General features: G+C 43.2%; 1 protein-coding gene across 1 annotated transcript in view; it reads left to right on the forward strand.

Annotated features, from left to right (window-relative positions):
* Positions 1-14,935, forward strand: part of LOC126525034 (acetylcholinesterase-like) — a 76,566-nt gene that overhangs the window by 28,185 nt on the left and 33,446 nt on the right. The window contains exons 6-8 of the mRNA XM_072286774.1: positions 2,706-2,839; positions 4,265-4,590; positions 12,542-12,764. Of these exons, the coding sequence (XP_072142875.1) occupies positions 2,706-2,839; positions 4,265-4,590; positions 12,542-12,764 (683 nt within the window). The remainder of the gene's footprint in view (positions 1-2,705; positions 2,840-4,264; positions 4,591-12,541; positions 12,765-14,935) is intronic.

Genomic DNA, 14,935 nt, shown 5'->3' on the forward strand with positions numbered 1-14,935 from the left:
TCAAAAGGAATTATAGATAATACAACAAACTATGAGAATAAATATACCATCGCAATGTGTGTGCATGCCACCGCGAATGGCGCCTACATAAGTAACACCCTTCTAGAAAGACAGCACATCACATAATATCGACAAAATTCACGTCTTATGCGTGATTAGATAATTATGCACCATGCTTCTAATAAGATGATGCGTATTCAGTAGCTGAGTAACCATCTGGCCAAGTTTGTGCCTGAAGCAATTCGTCATGATTCTGTTGCTGTAATAGATAGCTAGTCTAAATATATAGGAATGTCCTTTTCTGGAAATAAGCTTCACGGAATGCATCCGTAATTGGTCTCGTTTGGCTGTAATGAATTGTAGCTGTCATTCCAAAGTAAATACTTTCAACTGTTACATTGTCGTAATTGTGAAAGACTGGGGCGGAATATTCCTGTTCGGCGTGGAATGCATTTGCTTATTCGTAAAATTCTCTTTAGCGCTCTATGACTAATGTGTTTATTTGTTTCAGTGGTGGTGCCTCAACTAAACAAGCAGTAATCGATACATGACCAATTTAGCGTTTCATGCACAATATTGCCGAGAAACTTCTGGCATACACTGCATTCATTCAAAACCCCTTGAAATCTTACTTCATTTTCGTGGAATGTACATTTGTTTCTTGGTCCAAAAACAATTTATTTCGTCCGTTCAGTATTTATCTAAAGTTTATTTGTATTTAGCCATACTTACAAATGACTATATATTTTGTTCACTTGCTTCTCAAGAATATCTAACCATTTAACTGAGAAGACTTTAATGGTTTCGGTATACGTACAAAATGATGTATGGTGTTAACTGTATATTTACGATTTCGTTTATATACGAAAAGAACAAAGCAAGTCAATTTTGACCCCTGTGGGATACCGTATTTAATCTTACCCATTTCTCATATTACATACTGCATGCGAGTACACCGAGTTCAGTTCGTAAGATAACTTCTCACTAAATTTGAGGACACGCCCTTATTCGGTACGCGTTTAGTTTTTCCTGGAGAATTTCGTGCTTAATGTAATCAAGGTCTTTATAAAAATTTAGATCTCTCACACTTGGGTCAAGCTTCTGCTCGAAATTTCCAAGTAGGTTGTGTCCAATAGATAATAAGGCCTTTTCGGTGCATTGTTCTTTTTCCGAAATAGGACTTGGTGCTTCTTTATATAATCTTTTAAGCCACCCCAATTCTCTTAATTTGCGATAATAAGGTCAACAGAGAAATTGGCAAATAGTTATTCATGTCATTTTGATCGCCACGATTTTATATCACTGACACTGGGGCTATTTTGAGCTTAGCGGGAAAGGTTCTAGTGGTAAAAATCATGTTGCATATATGTGAGAATGGTAAGCTAATACGCTGTGAAACTACGTTTACGGGCTCTGATTTTGTACCTTATACACCGGGAACAGAACTATTCTGTATGTTTGCTAAGAATAAATTTACCTCTGATATACATGACCTTTTAAAGCCATTTAAGAAGTACGATGTATAGCGAATATCGGTACTAGAGAAGGTCTCCACATCCCCTTATCTAAAAAAAAAATGGTTGTTTGGAAACACATCAGCAAGCAATGCGCCAGAGCGAGAATGGTTCTCTATTAAAAGTTCACACATAGTTCTTATGCTCAGTTTTGCCAAAAGATTCTGCGCATTATTTTAAGGTGCTTTCTTATCATCCATAATTCTTGCAAGCCTCTTTTCGTAGTAGTTTAGGAATGCCAGTTCTATATCAGATCTTAACTTATTCCTGACCTGTTTAAACTGAAACAACTGCTTCATCCGCTTTGCTTTCAAGGAAGTGGTAAATACCTGATGTCTGTTTTTCATTATTTGCAAAAAGCGCGCCTTCTATTGATGACATTTTCGTTTTGTTGTCCATTCACAGCAATACCGGTGGAAAGCAAAGTCATAGAGCTCTTTAACTTGCTCTATAATTATTTCATGCGCCAGTATACAGTGTCAGTGATTTGCAGAATTTGGCTGTAATCACCGTCAGCAAATATTTTTCAAAAATATTTTATTTTCTCGGTGGTAATCTTCCTGTAATACCTGAAATAAAACGTTTTCTAGTGACTCCTGTATATGATTAATTCGAAAATTGGCAAATGCTCACCAACTACAGGCACAAGAACGCCAGCACACGTCTCATTTCTGTAGTTAGTGAAACACAAGCCGAGAAATTTTTAAAAATGCTCTGTCTCACTGGTAGATATCTGAATTTTGTGCTCGTAACCAAACGACGGCACAGTGTGAAAAACATTTCTTTTTGTCAACGGCGGACGATTTATCTGTTTAAATTGCCAGTTTTATGATTTCAGGAGCACCTTCTTGTTCACTGTTTTCAAAACATCATTTGAAAAATTCAGCGATTCAGGCAAAAGCCAGAAGGATGCCTATATACTGCAACTAATAACAATCTGGCTGATCTTAGCACAAGAGATTCAGAATTAGAACGTATGACAGTGTACTTTTTGTAACGTCAAATTTTAGGCTTTTATGAACATAAATTGTAACACCGCCACCTCGTTTCTTGTCCTTACGAAGTGACGCTCAACTGTGCGCCATGAGTGGCACCATTCGCTGATGCTCATTGCTTTTTTCTTACCCAAAAAGCAAAGATAATGTTAATCTTTGTTCCCAAGCTTATCATTTCGTCGTGCTTACGATGTAGGCGGATCATGTGGAAGTTCGCACCAAAAGTGGAAGCTCGGTGCGCGGCTACCGGTCTTACGCATCTAGCCATCGAATCTACACCTTTCTTGGCATCCCGTACGCGCAGCCACCCCTGCATCAGTTGCGCTTCAGGTAAGCGGCGAAAAATGTTTGTTTCATGACGGAAAAAGGCGTGACGAACGAGAACAAGAAAGGACGAAACTTAGCACCGTCCTCTCTTTCATGTGCCGCTTTTCACGCAGGCTTGTTCTAGACATCCGTATTTGCGGAAGGTTCATTCGGTGAAATAAAATATCAAACAGCTTATTTAGAGGTAAAATGAAGGTACCCTTATAATATTTGTGCACCGTATACTAACGAACTTAAGGAATTGTTTGTTGCTATAAATGTTTTCAAGTTTCGTGGTAAGGCTTTCTTGGTTTTTTGCGCATATATGCAACGGAAGTGCACAAAACACTTCTGTTAATTTGTAGACTCGGCGGATGTGCGGTTTCCAGAGAGGTGTACGAATACAGAATTATTTAATGAAACGTGTCCGCGTAAAGTTAATTGAAAACTTATTATATACATATCGGGTCACAATAAGCATTACATGCAAGCAGTGCAACTCCTAGCTAATTCTAAATCGTATTGATGTCAAAGTGGTTGTCAGAAATGGTAGGCATCAGCCAAAGTATTATTATGTTTCTGGTATTACTACGTTATGAGCACGAAGCTGTTGAAATAGTTTGAATTTCCGGGTATTAAATAGGACGCGCACTACACCATTTCTTCAACTCAAACGCCCTTGTTGACACAAAAACGCTCTTGATTCCTCAACTGGTGAATTTGTCCTGCTGTAGTTCTAAATTGCGCGCAGAGTCATGGCACTTGAGCGCTATTCCCAATAAGTTCGTGCAGGTCCTCCTCGCTGATTCAGAATCACGGCTGGAAACCGAGGTAGTCGATGTGCTTGCAGGATTCCAAGATCACCCTTTTCATGGAACAGAGGCCCCTGTACAACACATCGCTAGTTATGTGCTTATGTATGTGATCTTAACAAAAATACGTGAGGATAGCGCCGTATTTTAAATACTTGCCCCCGAGTTGTTCTACAACGTGCACTTAAAGCCGTTCACACTGCGGCCGAATCCAGCAAAAACGCAAGTCCATTTCTTCATAAATGCTGATTCTTGGCTAATGTTAGCAGCGCACTGAAAATGAAGGCGAATTACGTTGTTAGCAATAAACCTATATCAACCTGAGCAGTTTTCAATCCTGTTGAGTTGATTGTGGACAGCCGAGATTTATCGTCATAAAGCACGAGAGTAGGAGGGTGCGTATGGTTGTGTGTGTGTTCGTTCGCGCGCCAGTGTGCATGTGCATGCGTGTGTTTATAGAAGGGGATGTGGGTTGCGGATTCGTTGTGGGAACCTAGGGATTTTTCCCTGGACCGAAATGAAGGTTCTTGAGCCACGGAGAGAAAACGGGTTGCATCGTTAGCAAAAAAAGTACGGAAACGGACACGAAACGAACAATTGAAAGTAGGTAAATATCACCTGCCGTTAACGGACGCAGGCTTCCCGTGGTGGCCTCCGAAAACGGATCCGTGGTGCAGGCTACTTTGGATTGCCCGCCGTGTCCGCAAAAGGATTGGTTCTCGGGCAGCAACGAAGGCTGGGACGGAGCCGAGGAGTGCTTGCACCTCAACGTGTGGACGCCCTGCGCGGAGACCACGGCTGGCGGTGGCTGCGAGAAACAGCCCGTCCTAGTGTTCCTCTACGCCGAAGGCTTCCAGACAGGCAGCAACCAACGCTTCGACGGCTCCCTGCTCGCTGCCTCCGAAAACCTTGTCGTGGTGGCTCCGAACTTCCGTCTAGGCGTCCTTGGTTTCTTCCACAAAGGTGACTGATGCGGAAAAGAGGAAATAAATTACTACAAAAGGTTGTAGGGGCCACGCAACCTTCCAAGGAACAGGACAGATAGGCGTACACTAAGTTTTTGAAATTGCTGTGACCATGGAACCACTTGAGAAACACAGCCAGCCGCAGCGCGAAGTCCTTCAATTTAATTAGAAGAGAAACGCTTTAACAGTGTCAGAATAACCAAGTAGTTAGATTGGACCACACTGTTTGGCTTTTCGTTCCAAACACCATTTTTATCAAGAAAAGATTGTGGTAGGAACCGTCAACCATTATCTCTGATCGTCAAAGTCAGCGATGAGATCTACCTACCCCCGTGACCCTGCTCTTTATCTCCGTATGATGGCGAGATTTATTGCAAACCTCATGCGTACAATCGAATCAGAGAAGGATGTACAGAAAAAAGATTGGCGACAACCTTAAAAATATGCAGATACTGCAGGCTAGCCTTACGCCGACCGAGCGATAACTGGATTACAGTGATAATGTATTGAAATCAAATTTCACGCTACTACGCACGTGACATGCGGTTCGTTATACTGCGCCCACGTCGATGACTCTTGCTCCGGACGTTATCGCCCACTCCATTAAATCGAGTTCGCATGTAACTCCTGCTTCAAACGTGGTATTGCTTCACCTAACTTCTCAACATCTGGGGCAAAGACGGGGAAGGCGGGAGATGGAAATTCAAGACTATGAGCAAAACTAGAACAATGTGAAAGCAAGAGCCAACGTTTCGACAGGTGGACTTGTCTTCATTTTATCGTCGCGAGTTGCCCGTCCTAGAACGCTTTCCGTAAAGGCATGCAAAGTCCGTGAAGTAGGAAAAGACGGCCACCTCTTTTAAACATGCCATTTACACAACGAGGGCGGAAGCATTCCTGAGCTGCAAGCAGAGTCGCATTAAGTTTCGCTGACACCAGTAGAGCTACACCAGTATACCTTGGTCGCGCACCGGGCTTTAGCGTATTAGTCAAAACGTCACGTTCTGGCAATCGTTCAGTTAGCTTAGCACAAAAAACATTCGAGTCGTGCACAGCAGAACTCCCTAATAAACATCTACACACATTTCCCTCACAGGTGTGCTGTTTCTACACGGAATAATTCACACTCGAACCACGCAACCACGTGCGCAAACACTATGCACAGAACTCTCACCCTGAAATTAAAGATGATTTTAGTGGTAAAATACGCTGCAGTAAACGTCGGAGCTCCTGAAGCTTCCTCATACCTGAGCTGCATGAGAGCGACGAAGCTTTCTTCAGCATCCAATGCACCGATATTGATGTGGTTTACCCCACTTAACAATGGATGTTAAGATCTACCGAAACCAGCAGGTAGATTTTCTATTTTATCTATCGATTCTTTAAAAAGATTAGTGAACATTACGTAAGTTAAAGTAACTAAAGAACAAAGATTACAATTTTACAATGCCGCAGTATATAAATTAGACCCACTGCACCTGTTGAGAAACTGAAAGCGGGCAAAATGTGTACAAGATGCTTTGCTCTGAAAAATATACCACGCGGTTCGTGTATAAAACTTCTGCAAAATTTTTGAAGGCAGCGTTAGAAATTTACACAAACTGTTAACTTAATCTCACTTTTCTTTCCCGTTTCAGAATGTCTCATCAATGCAGTTTGCAAAATTGTGATAAATATTTCTAGTGTAGACTTAGGGATTCGTAAATTTCCCGCTTCAGTATTTTCGAACTTACCAATTTCTGGGAATTTCCCCAAACAGATAGACACACATAATCGAGATCCTGCCTGAGGCAGTCTGTATAACGCACGTTTCTCTTTTATGTGCAATAAATTCTCACTCAAATTGGTGCAGCTGGAGCCTAGTTGCAGAATTTCTGCGTTTCACACATATTTCGAAAGAAGAATAGGAACTTTGAGGCATAGTTGCCAGTTAAACAGCGAAAACTGTACTTAAGAAAAGTGTTAGTAGGAATAAGTCATAAAAGAAAGTATCAGATTACATGCATAATCGCCAGAAAGTGTCCACAATACAAGAAACGCAGTTAAGTGGGACATCGTAGGGATTTTCTGACAGAAATAAGAAAAGTTACCGACGCCATGTTACAGGAACACATGAGCACCAATCGACGGACTCGCACGGAGGAAGACGTTAGCTGAGATTGTGGTCACGAATTCTTTCGAGGTAGACTTTCAACAGTGATCGCAAACAGTACGTTGCAATATCTGAAGCGTCATCCATAACACGACAATGAGAGTGATACAAGCGCGAAGAAGTGTTCTGAGGGATGTGGATTAGGACAGAAGACTCAAGCGGCTTCATGCCTGTCTCTGGAGGTAGTCTATGTTAAATATAAAATCCATTTGCAAAATCAAAAGTATGCAGAAACTAAACTTGGGTTGTCGAAGTATGTGTAAGTGTACCCCAAAGTTCCAGGTTGCCACCACTAAATTTCTGCTGCCCCATCCCAGTGTAAGATTCTCCGGGCTCGACTTCTCGCCATAAGGTGGCCTCGCCGCCTAAAGGATTATCTGACTGAGCTATGTCGGTTACTCAGTTGCCATAGTCAGAGGTTCAACTCCTATGACAAGAGGCTTTTTTTTTTCTTTTTTTTTAATCTGAGAGTGGTAAGCTTGAATTCACCTCCTCCTCCAGGCTTGGTGGGGAACCTCACACCAGCGAAAGATCTAGACTAGACTAGAGTAATCTAGATTTGGTTGTATCTAGACTAATCTAGATACAAGCAACTTAGGAAGATCCACTAAGCTTCAACCAAAGACACTCCCTCACCAGAACAGGAATTGGCCTGCCTGGTGCAGTATTCTGCCACTCCGGCCCGTATGACTCATTCAATCAACCAATGGCCCTCACTTCGCAGCAACTGCAGACCCCTGAGCAAGGCGGCGGTCAGACCAGTAACGCTGCAGAGGGTGCTAAGAATATCTAGACCCGGACAAGCCACCAATGAAACTGACCCTGGCGACCTTTAACACGCAAACTCTCTGGAGTGAAGCTAGCTTAGCAGGACTTTTTGATGAACTATCCGGCATTGTTTGGGATCTCATTGGCCTTAGTGAGGATACAAGAACTGGTGAGGCTTATACAGTGCTGACTAAAGGACACGTCCTCTGCTATAGAGGACTCCCAAAAACACGGGGTAGGATTCCTAATCTATAAGGATGTAGCGGGAAACATTGAAAAATTCTACAGCATTAATGAAAGGGCAGCAGTACTCGTAAGAAAACTTAAGCGGCAAAGAACAAAGGTGGTACAAGTCTAGCTCCATCCTCCAGTCAAGATGATGATGACATATATCAGTTTTATAAAGATGTTGAATTAGCGATGAGAAAAGTACAAACTCAGTATACTCTAATGCGACTTTAATGCAAATGTAGGAGAAAAGTAGGCTGTTGAACAAGCAATTGACAACTACAGGATCGATTCTACGAACGCTAGGGGAGAGACGCAGCTAAAATTTGCGCAAAGGAATGAGCTTCAAATGATGAAGACCTTTTTCAGGAAGCGTAGTAACAAAAAGAGGACCTAAAAAAGCCCTAATGGTGAAACAAGAAACGACATAGATTCCGTACTTTCTGCCAATAACAGCATAGTGCCGGATGTAGAAGTGTTATGTAATGTAAAGTGCAGTGATCATAGGTCAGTGAGGTCTGGGATTCACCTCACTTTGACGAGAAAAAGATTAATACTGGTGAAGGAGAAACAGGCAAGCCTAGGTGCAGTAAGCGGAAAGGAGACCGATTCAGGCTGGTACTTGAAAAATGATATGCAGCTTAGAGCAGAGATCAAGATGATATAGAGGTAATGAATGAAACTTTAACTAGGCTGGCTTCAGAAGCAGCAATTGAAGAGGGGTAAGGCATCCAGGCAACCAGAAGGTAAGCTTTCCCAAGCAACAAAGGACCTACTAGAGAAAGGACAAAGAATGAAAGTGTCTAGCTCAAGAGATGAGGTAGAAGTCGTGGAACTGTCAAAACTGATCAACATGGAGAAAATAAGGCATATTTGAAATAATGACGTGAGAAGGACTAAAGCACCCGAAAATGTAGACGCAGCCTGAAATCATTGAGATGGAAACTTGGCATTAGACAAGCCAAGATGTACGCAAATATAGGCAGGGTAATATCATCAGCAATCTCGAAAATATAGTAAAAGCAGCTGAATAGTTTTATACTCACCTGTACAGTACACAGAAAAGCCACGATATCTCCATTCAAAGTAGTATTGAACACGTTACAAATGTTCCTCCTCTCACTAGCGATGAAGTTACAAGGGCCTTGCAAGACTTGAAACGGAGAAAGGAGCATTGGAAGATGGAATAACAGTCAGTTTAATCGAAGATGGAGGAGACATAACGTTTGAAAAACAGGCAGCCCTTTATACGAACTATCTATCGACTTCAAGGGTCCCAGAGAGCTGGAAGAATGTCAGCATAATACTAATCCACAAAAAGGGAGATGTTAAAGAATTGAAAAATTATAGGCCCATCAGTATTATATAAAATATTCACCAAGATAACTTCCGATAGAATAAGGGCAATACTGCACTTCAGTTAACCAAGGGAACAGTCTGCCTTTAGGATGGGATACTCTGCAATAGATTGCTTCCATGTCATCAATCAGGTAATTGAGATATCTGCACAGTACAATCAGCCTATCTATATGACTTTCATGTATTACGGAAAGGCATTTGATTGAGTAGAGATACCAGAAGTCATAGAGGCATTAAGTAATCAAAGAGTACAAAACACTTACGTAAATATCTTGGAAAATATCTACAGAGATTCCACAGCTACCTTAATTCCACACATGAAAAGTAGGGAGATACTTATAAAGAAAGGGGTCTGACAGGGATACACAATCTCCCCAATGCTGTTGACTGCGTGCCACGATGAAGTATTCAAGCTTAGGAGTAAGGATCCAAGGTGAATATTTCAGCAACCTTCGGTTTGCCGATGACATTTTTCTATTCAGCAACAATGGGGACGAGTTATAGCAAATCACTGAGAATCTTAACAGAGAGATTAAGAGTGGCGTTGAAGATTGTTATGCAGCAGACAAGGATAATGATGAATAGACGGGCAAAGGAACAAGAGTTCAGGGGGGTATTCTGTAATAGTCCACCTAGTGGACTGTCCATTTCGGCTGCTGCTGATTGGATGCAGCCGTACGAGCAAGGATGATACGAGTGGCCCCGGCCAGTCAGCAGCGGCCGAAGTGAACAGTCCACTAAGTGTACTACTACAGAATACCTTCCCAGGACCACCAGTTAGCGTCTCGAGTCTGTGAGTAGGTACGTTTATCTAGGTAAATTACTCACAGGTAGCCTGATTATGAGAAGGAAACTTACAGAAGAATAAAACTGGGTTGGAGTGCATACAAGGGACATTGTCAGATCCTGACTGGAAGTTTACCATTATCATTGAAAAGAAAGCTGTACAATCAGTGCATTTTACCGGTTCCAAATTATGGGGCAGAAACTTGGAGACTGACAAAGAGGCTTGAGAACAAGTTAAAGACGGCGCAAAGAGCAATGGAAAGAAGAAAGGCGTAGCGTTAAGGAGACAGGATGATTGCGGTGCGGATCATAGAGCAAACGGGGAAAGCCGATATTCTAATTGATATTAAGAGAAAGAATAGAGCCGGGCAGGCCATGTTATGCGTAGGTTAGATAACCGGTGGACCATTAGGGTTAGACAACGGGCCCCAAAATGAAGCGCAGTCGAGGACGGAAGAATACTAGGTAGGGCGATAAAATGAGGAAATTTGCGTGCGCTAGATAGAATCGGTTGGAGCAGTACAAGGGTAATTCTAGATCGCAGGGAGAGGCCTTCGTCCTGCAGTGGGCTGAAAATAGGCTGTTGACAGAACTTCAGTTGGGCGACCCCGAAATTTCACGTTGGCCTACTCGCAATTTAGTTGACCCACCCCTAAATTTATGCTGTCCCCAGGCCGAATTTCGAGTTGGCACGCCAGCAAGTCTAGGTTGGCTCACCCCCATATTTCAATTTCGCCTAACCTCATATTTCGGTTGGCCCACTGCAAGTTTGAAGTAGGCTCGCCCCGAAATATGAGTGCACACCCCAAAATTTGAGTGCACACCCCAAAATTTAAATTTGGCTTACTCCTAAATTTCAAGTTTGTTCACCCCCCAATTTCAAGTTGACCCACCCCCAAAGTTTCCTTTGGCCGACCCCCAGATTTCATGGGCCACACCCAAATTTCAAGTTGGCCCAACCACAAAGTTCAAGTTGGCCCACCAACAAATTTCAATAGGCCGACCTCCAAATTTCAGTTCGCCCCTCCCCACCCCCTTACTATAGGCTTCGCGAATCATTTTCCCTGGAGCCCTATGGTCCCTATAGGTATGTGTAAATCTGGTGATATTGGTATTATCTCTGATCAATTTTTTTATTGTTTCAATTGTTGCTTATCACTAGTAAAGGTACAAATCATCTACATTTACAAAATACAACAAAATATTTTCGCAGAATACATATTGTTCTGCAGATACAAGGCATTACGCTTTTCCCACGATCGATTTTTCTCTGGTACTCGTGAAACAACGTTTCTGCAATAACAAAATGATACCCGCCGTGGTTGCTCAGTGGCTATGGGATTGGGCTGCCGAGCACGAGGTCACATTTTCATGGGGGTGAAATACGATACCGCCCGTGTACGTAGATTTAGGTGCACGTTAAAGAACCCCAGGTGGTCTAAATTTCTGGAGTCCTCCACCACGGCGTGCCTCATAATCAGAAAGTGGGTTTGGCAGGTTAAACTCCATAATTGATTTTTTTAAAGAAACTGAATTTCAAATAAGGGTAACAGGGAAAAAAATAAACTGCCTAAAATTGACAGTACAAGTTCACCTATCTACTGTGGCGGAAAATAATCCCGGTAGGCACTTTCTAGGGTTTCCTGGCGCTCTATAACTGACAGCTAATGTTTCAAGTACGAGCTTCCGGCTACCTTGAATCTTGGTTCCAGCCGGCGCGAGCCAGACTTCCTTAAGCGAATTGAAATAATTAGCTGCAACAAAGAGAGGAACAAAGTTTTAGAGGCCAGCTCTTAGGCGCACATTCCCGCGGCTGGCGTCGACATCGAGATAACCGAGCGAGCGAGCACAGCGAAAGATGCGAACGCGAACCGCAGAGGGGAATGAAAGACGCGAGGAGCAAACCGGAGGAGGAAAGGGCAGCGTAACCATGAGGCGGAAAGTGGAGCAGGAGAGTATGGCGAAAGGGTGAGACGACAAGCGTAGTGCGGCGTCTATGGCTATGAGATGGCGCCAGATTAGTGCGCATCTAATGGGAGATACGTCGGTGGTGGCTGCTGGGAATCGCGGCCGCGCGTCACCCACGCGCTTGCTGTCGCGATCTCCAGGCTAGCGAGACAGTCGCGCCACATTTCCCTCCGTTTGAAGCGTGCCGCACGAGACAGATTGTCTGCGCCAACAAATATATACCGAAATGAAAGCACGCATAGAGCTGTGTTCAAATTTTGCTTTAGAGAGTACCGCAATCGTCCGCGATTTTTTTTGCTTTTTGCTTTTTTAAGTATCCGGAGTGTATCAGAGACATTCAGTCTTGTCATGCCTTTTTTGTGTGTGTGCGGGCAGACTGTTTTAATTACTCTTCTATTTCGCCAGATCTTTTCTACCCTTTCTCCTTGCCTTCAGTGAATGGTTGCTAACCGGACTGCTAGCCCTTTTAAACTTCCCGCTTTTGATCTCTTATTTTTTGGTCACTATCTATGTAATCCTGTAATCAATTTATCAGACAGTTGCATTGCGGCAGAAGGACAGTTCTTAATTCTGCATGTGTCCCGAGCACATGGCTATCGTTAATTTTGGCGGTGTATCGACAAAAAAGCGAACACTATTCGTATCCCGAAATTTAATAATTGCAAATTCGTGGCCTTGATGGTTGCAGACGGCCACGAGATGCCGGGCAACCTAGCACTGCACGACCAGGAGTTGGTGGTAAAGTGGGTGCAGGAGCACGTGGAGCTGTTCGGCGGGGACTGGAACAACACCGTGTTCATGGGTGCTGCCACTGGTGCGTGGTCCATTGGCGCACACCTCGTCAGCACAAATCCGGTGTGGCGCTGGCGAACGCAACGTCTGCTCCTGCACAGCGAGTCCCCCTTCCGCAGGTGAGCTGGGTCGTACCGTTACATGTGACATTTTTTTTCAATCTTTATGGCATACTTGCCCTAAAGGTACTAACAAGGTAGCCAAACAGTTGCGGTATCTTAGTATTCACTTGACACGGCGACGCCTGTATTATAAACTCTGCAGTACTTCTCTGGCGAACTTGAATATACAGAACTTGCACTCCACACCGTGTTAGCACAACATAAGATTGGCAGTAGTGTATTTCAATACCCGGAAAAAAAAGGGGGGGGAGGGGGGCGTTACAAACGGGTTTAGCCATACTTGTTTCATGAAATTTGCGCATTTTCTAGCATTCGACAAACATTTTTACCGAGATTTGGAGAACAGCCTCTAGAATTTCACCGCCAATATGCTGCATGCAGAAGCCGGCACTTGCCGCCGTTTTACCTGGGAATTGGGGACAGTGGGCCGAAGTTAAAGAATATGGGTGCGTCCTTGAATTTATTACTTTTTATTTCCCCTTAAGTAGGCTTGGCTCCGTTCGCCGTCGCATAATCTGTAACGGCCGCTAATGTGTTAGGCAAAACTATTAGGCAACAGATAAAGCTTGGATAAAACGTATCTTTCTTCGGTTTACGTATATTGCAGGTGGAACCGTAGAATATACATTACCAACGCCAGGTCCTCATTCGGCTAGAGGCACGGCCCTTTTTTGCATAGGTCAGGAGAATAAACGGAACTCACTCAGTATCACTCACAAAATATTGTTTGCATAAAGATCACTCGACCTCATACGCGCAAAAATTCCACTTATCTCGGCTTAGGCGGACTGAGCAACGTCAATGGTCTACTGAGCAAACCTCGTTCAGACAAAACACCAAAATTCAGACATGCTCACCAAAATTTCAGTTAGCCGAACTTGCTTATTCTGAGACTCACGGGTCAGGCTGTCTGACTGAGTATATTCACTACTGCTTCTACCGAGCCATGGTAATTTGGAACCCAAAAGAAAGGCTACGCGCTGCTGTCTAACTGCTAACACCACGGGTAGCTTGCACGCATGTTTGTAGCGGCGGTCATAGTGTCACGGCATTGACTGTTCTGGCAAGAGGAAAAATGCCGAATTAGGCAGGATTTTCTACTGTGTTCGCGCTGGTTACTGTCGTTTCTACGCAGGAGGAGTTGGGATATGTCACCAAAAAATCAGGGGTCCAATCAACACAGCTGATTTTGGGAAACCAATATGAAAAAATATTTTGTCGATGGTACTTCGAGCCCCCACCTGAGGTTACCAGAACAAAAACTGCCGGACCATTCTTTTTATTAAAATTTATTATCTTCGGTGGTTAGCTTACTATGTCATCAGTTGCCGCGTTTCGTTAGCCTCGAAGATGAGGCCTTTCGCCAAACTGAACCTGGCGTCAACGCACTAAATAAATAAAGAAATAGATTTAGGCAGTGGAGCTTTCCTGCCTGTCATGTCAAACGTGATGTTCCACGAAGTTCACCTATTCACCTATTTCAATCACTTAACTTCCTTTAGTACACGCGCCGCAAACTATCAAAATAAGAGTTTGTTTATAGTTTTAGTCCTTCTTATTGAAAGCACTTCCGCAGCGTCTGGATAACGAGTATCGCCATCTCGTTCTGAGCTTCATGACACTTTGGTAGTTGAAAGACCCCGCCAACTGAACGACTTGTGTATACGTCTGAAAGCAATATAATGATAATATTTTATTGATGACTTGAGAATCATACAATGAAAGAATCGGGCCTGCCAAAGCCGCAGTGGGCTTGAACGGCAGTGCCTGGCAGACAGCGACAGAGCCATCAGTAACACGTTATTAGCTTGTAGACAACAGTGAGAAAAAAAAAACACATGACAGGCTTCCGATCACGCATTAATGTGTCTAAGAGCCTTTATAAGACCATATTTCGTCTTCACATCTTGTACGGTTTGGGGAAGTAAATGAAACATTGCTGGGACATAATAGTTACGGAGTCTTCGACGGTATCTCGTCTTACAGCGGGGTGTAGCATAAGGATTCTTAGGTCTCAGGCAACGAACAGGCACATACGGAATTTTACACTGGCTTATCCAAAAATGCTTTAATATAGCAGTTTCTAGCCGCAAACAATTGAAATTAGGTAAAGACAAAGTCTTGAACACATCAGATTTGAGACATCATAAGAGACATCATAAGCAACA

The sequence above is a fragment of the Dermacentor andersoni genome, chromosome 3, assembly GCF_023375885.2.
Source record: "Dermacentor andersoni chromosome 3, qqDerAnde1_hic_scaffold, whole genome shotgun sequence".
Lineage (NCBI taxonomy): Eukaryota > Metazoa > Arthropoda > Arachnida > Ixodida > Ixodidae > Dermacentor > Dermacentor andersoni.